Source organism: Lactuca serriola, chromosome 9 (assembly GCF_051521515.1).
Source record: "Lactuca serriola cultivar US96UC23 chromosome 9, Lser_US96UC23_V15, whole genome shotgun sequence".
In the NCBI taxonomy this organism is placed as follows: domain Eukaryota; kingdom Viridiplantae; phylum Streptophyta; class Magnoliopsida; order Asterales; family Asteraceae; genus Lactuca; species Lactuca serriola.
The window spans coordinates 158,427,584-158,432,837 of record NC_136416.1 but is presented as its reverse complement, the minus strand read 5'-3'; the positions used below and the strand labels follow the sequence as shown (position 1 = coordinate 158,432,837).

Sequence of the window (5,254 nt, the reverse complement as noted above, 5' to 3'; positions counted from 1 at the left end):
TTTCAACCATAAACTTACACTAAAAATAGGTGTTCCAGTCATATTACTTTGTAATATCGACTAAACCAAAGGACTATGCAATTGTACTAGATTATAGATTGTTAGGCTTGGAAGAAACGTCATTGAAGCCTGAATCATATATGATAGATTCTTTATGGAGACTACTTATATATCTTGCATGAATTTAGCTCCGTCTAATGAAAAAAATCTCATTCCGTTGTCAGCGGAGGCAATTCCCTATAGTAGTTTATTTTGTTATGGCCACTAACAAAAGTCAATGACAATAATTATCAAATGTTGGATTATATTTGCATAAGCTTGTCTTCACTCATTTTCAGTTATATATTTTTTGTTTCTCACGTCACAAGTGAAAAGGGATTGAAGGTACTCATATATTACGAGGAAGGTTGTCCAACTAATAAAACAAAAAGTTATGTTTACAAAGAGGTCCTTCAACTATTATAAATATTCAAGTGTTTCTTTGTTTTTTTCAAACATTTAAATGTTAGCAGTAATGCTAAGTCTCTTTATGTTACTTTATTTTTTTATAATGTCAGCTCTTTTATACATTTACATGTACATTTTTATATGTTCCCTACGTTTTACGCGTGGTCATTATCTAGTAGTATATATATATATAGTATGTATTATCCCAAAAAAAAAAAATCAAATAAATATCTTATGGGGACATGGTATCCGGGTCCTGAAGTTGAAAACGGATATCTACGTACAAGGACTACAAAACAAACACGTTCTCACTCATTTCACTTTTTTTATTTTCACGATTTTAATTTAATTTCCCCTGTGATCGATCACATATTCTTCAACTATTGGCGTATCCTGTACAGATTGAGATGATTACAATTGCGTAGATTAATATGGGCTCCGATTTGATTTCAATACGTTGAAGAAACATGTATCAATGGAGGAAATTCGAGTTCTTTGAGGAGAAATACGCCGGAAAATGTTTGGTCCCGGATGAAGTCGCTGGAAAAATCGAGTGTTGCTCCAGCGGAAGGGGGAAAATCGCGGTGGGATGTGAAGATGGGACTGTTAGTTTACTAGATCGAGGTTTTAAGTTCAGCTATGGATTCCAAGCTCACACTTCCTCTGTTTTATTCATTCAACAACTCAAGGTTTTTTCATCGCTCTCTGTCTATAATTCCTGATTACCCATTTCCCCATTATTGATCATTTTAGCAATCTAGAACACATTTGTGCAGAATTACGGTTCTAGGTTTTCCTATACAGAATGACATGAAATTAGGTTTTGTAAATCTAGTTACCTTTGTTGATAGGAATGAATTCAAGATCAAGAAACAAGATAAGAATTTGTAATATCTAAAAGAATTTTACAGCTATGATTATACAATTTCCTCTGATCTCCTTATCTAATGGTTAATCATGCACTTTCAAAGATGTTTTTCTTGCTTCATCTATTCCTGAATAGCTAACACTATCAAGGAAGAAAATACACAGCTTTGTTATCTAAGTATCAACACTACAAAGTTTTAATTTTTTTCCATTTTTGTTCTGAATTGACCAGCAACGCAACTTCCTACTAACTGTTGGAGAAGATGAACAAATATCTCCACAGTTATCATCTGTATGCCTGAAGGTTTTTGACCTAGATAAAACTCAACCAGAGGGTACAAGCACACCAATTCCTGATTGTATCCAAATACTACGAATATTCACAAATCAATTCCCAGAAGCAAAGGTTGAAATTTTATACTTTCACTTTCTTGTAAACATTATGGGTAAATGTAATTGGAGTTCTTCTTTTCGTTGTTCTTCAGATAACATCATTTCTAGTTCTAGAAGAAGCTCCACCAATATTGCTGATAGCTATTGGACTAGACAATGGTTGCATTTATTGCATCCAAGGTGATATTGCGCGTGAACGCATCAAACGATTCATGCTTCAAGTGGAGAAAAGTCAAGATAAATCCCAATGTGGTATTACTGGAATGGGTTTTCGTGTTGATGGGAAAGCTTTTCATTTGTTTGCAGTTACTCCAACTTCTGTAAGCTTGTTTAACTTGCAGACTCAGCCAGCTGCTCGACAAACCCTAGATCACATTGGGAGCAATGTCAATAGTGTCGCCATGAATGATCGCCTGGTATCACCCTTTCTGCTTTATTGCCAGTATCTGCTTTCTGCTTTATTGCTAGTATCTGTATATTGTTATTGTTTATCGTTTTAAGCATAAAAGGATTGCAATTTGGTGTTAATTATTAGGAGCTTATCATTGGTCGACCTGAGGCAGTATATTTCTATGAGGTTGATGGTAGAGGTCCATGTTGGGCTTTTGAAGGAGAAAAAAAGTTCCTCGGGTGGTTTCGTGGATACCTCTTATGTGTAATTGCAGACCAAAGAAGTGGCTCAAACACCTTCAACATCTATGACCTTAAAAACCGATTAATCGCACACAGTATAGTAACCAAAGAAGTCTCTCATATGCTTTGTGAATGGGGAAGCATCTTCCTTATCATGAACGATAAATCGGCTTTATGTATTGGAGAAAAAGACATGGAAAGCAAACTCGACATGCTTTTCAAAAAAAACCTTTACACAGTCGCCATTAATCTTGTTCAAAGTCAACAAGCTGATGCAGCTGCAACTGCTGAAGTTTTAAGAAAATATGGTGATCATTTATACATGAAGCAAGATTTTGATGAAGCCATGAGTCAATACATTCATACAATTGGTCATCTTGAACCTTCTTATGTCATCCAGAAGTTCCTAGATGCACAAAGAATCTACAACCTCACAAATTACCTCGAGAAGCTACACGAAAAGGGTCTCGCGTCAAAAGACCATACTACCCTTCTCTTAAACTGTTACACCAAATTGAAAGATGTTGACAAGTTGAATGTTTTCATCAAAAGTGAAGATGGTGAGATTAAATTTGATGTGGAAACCGCGATTAGGGTTTGTAGAGCTGCGAATTATCATGAACATGCAATGTTTGTTGCTAAAAAAAGTGGAAGACATGAATGGTATTTAAAGATTTTGCTTGAGGATTTGGGAAGATATGATGAGGCTTTGCAGTATATTTCTAGCCTTGACCAAAGTCAAAGTGGGGTCACTGTTAAAGAATATGGGAAAATACTTATCGAGCATAAACCAATGGAAACAATCGAAATCCTCATGGGACTTTGCACTGAAGGGGCATCAAATGGGACTTCATATTCCTATATGTTACCTTCACCCGTTGACTTTCTCAACATTTTTGTTCATTATCCAAGATCTTTAATGAATTTTCTTGAAAAGTATATAACAAAAGTCAAAGATTCACCCGCACAAGTCGAAATTCACAACACTTTATTGGAATTATACTTGTCAAGTGACTTAAACTTCCCATCAATGTCACTAGAAAATGGCACAACTACAAATGGAAATGGGAAATTAGTCGAATCACCTAAAGAAGATACAAAAAACATGGAAAATGATCATGAAGAAAGGCTTCAAAAAGGGCTTTTGTTGTTGAAAACCGCATGGCCTTTGGATCAAGAACAACCGTTGTACGATGTTGATTTGGCTATAATCTTATGTGAAATGAATTCTTTTAAAGAAGGGCTTTTGTATCTTTATGAAAAGTTGAAACTTTATAAAGAGGTGATTGCTTGTTACATGAGGTCTCATGATCATGAAGGCTTGATTGGTTGTTGTAAGAGGTTAGGGGATTCAGGGAAGGGTGGTGATCCGACTTTATGGGCTGATTTATTGAAGTATTTTGGTGAATTAGGGGAAGAATGTTCAAAAGAAGTAAGAGAAGTTTTGAATTTTATTGAAAGAGATGAGATTTTGCCTCCTATTATGGTTTTACAAACACTTTCTTCAAATCCATGTCTTACTCTTTCTGTTATTCGGGATTATATTGCTAGAAAATTGGAACATGAGTCAAAGCTTATCGAAGAGGATCGTCGCATGATTGATAAATACCAGGTTTGTTTTTTAAAAATTTTTATAAAGATTTTGATATTTTAATAGTTAAAATTCATTTCCATCTTTGAAATCTACTACCACAGGAAGAAACATTGACAATGAGAAAAGAAATCCAGGATTTAAGAACAAATGCAAGAATATTTCAACTAAGCAAATGTAGTGCATGTACTTTCACACTTGATCTGCCAGCTGTCCACTTCATGTGTATGCATTCTTTTCATCAACGTTGTCTTGGAGACAATGAAAAAGAATGTCCCGAATGTGCCCCTGAGTACAGATCTGTTGTTGAAATGAAAAGAAACTTGGAACAAAATTCCAAGAATCAAGATCAGTTTTTCAAGCAAGTTAGGAATTCGAAAGATGGATTTTCAGTAATTGCTGAGTATTTTGGAAAAGGGATTATTAGCAAAACTAGTAAAAAGGAATCAGGAGGAGGATCTTTAAATTCAAACGGTAATTCCACCCGTGGTTTCTGAGCAATCTTTTGTTTGTTTGTTTGATCTTCTCTTTTTTGCATTTGATTTTGGAAACCGGAATGAGTGATTCCGGAGATGATACACTGATTTGTTTTCACTTTTGTGTTTGTAAACATTTGAAAGGTTTTGGTGTTTTAATTATGAACTTGTCTTAACTCTTATGTATGTTTGTGACATTCATTTGTTATTTGATTTGCCACATCAGCATTAGTTGGATGATATGTACTCAAAAAGATGTTAGATGTAGACATTACATCTAGACAATTTTATCTCCACACCAAAGGTTTAGTTTTTTGCAAAACTAAGGTAAACTTATAAAGTTTCTCCTCCTCCTCCTCCTCACAAACATGATGGTAAAGTAAGGTGGAAGTGGAAAAAGTTGAGGCGAACTGGGGTGAACACAATACCACTTTCACAAGCCTTAAAAGTTAAAAAAGAAAAAAAATTTTTACCTGAACTTATCTAAAAATATTTATAGAAAATATATTTTTTTTTTACCAAAATACAAATTGTAGTCTACTCTTCTTTTTATTCTACAAGTTAAATTTTTCTGGTTTTGAATTTATATAATAATGTGGTGCTATAATGTTCCAAAATTGCTTAAGCTATTTTTATAGAATGATCCCCCAACTACATTATTTTCAAAAGCCATGCCGTTTGTGATCATGATTGTCCATTTATTTATATAGAACGGATGAAACTTGACATCATATTATTTAGATAAATAGACAAATTTAGTATTGCTATATAATTATTTTCTAAAATATAGCTAAAATAGTTTCAAAAACAACTCAAATTGCCATTGAAATTGCAGATGTTACTTAAT

The 5,254-nt window shown here is 34.0% G+C and overlaps 1 protein-coding gene across 1 annotated transcript; it reads left to right on the top strand.

The window, feature by feature from the left end:
* The first annotated feature begins 749 nt into the window (after window positions 1-749).
* Window positions 750-4,589, top strand: LOC145072454 (vacuolar protein-sorting-associated protein 11 homolog). The gene is made up of 5 exons (XM_079018874.1): window positions 750-1,136; window positions 1,547-1,720; window positions 1,800-2,123; window positions 2,243-3,952; window positions 4,036-4,589. The coding sequence occupies exons 1-5, from the start codon at window positions 915-917 to the stop codon at window positions 4,426-4,428; spliced, it is 2,823 nt and encodes a 940-aa protein (XP_078875000.1). The 5' UTR covers window positions 750-914; the 3' UTR covers window positions 4,429-4,589.
* Window positions 4,590-5,254: the final 665 nt, after the last annotated feature.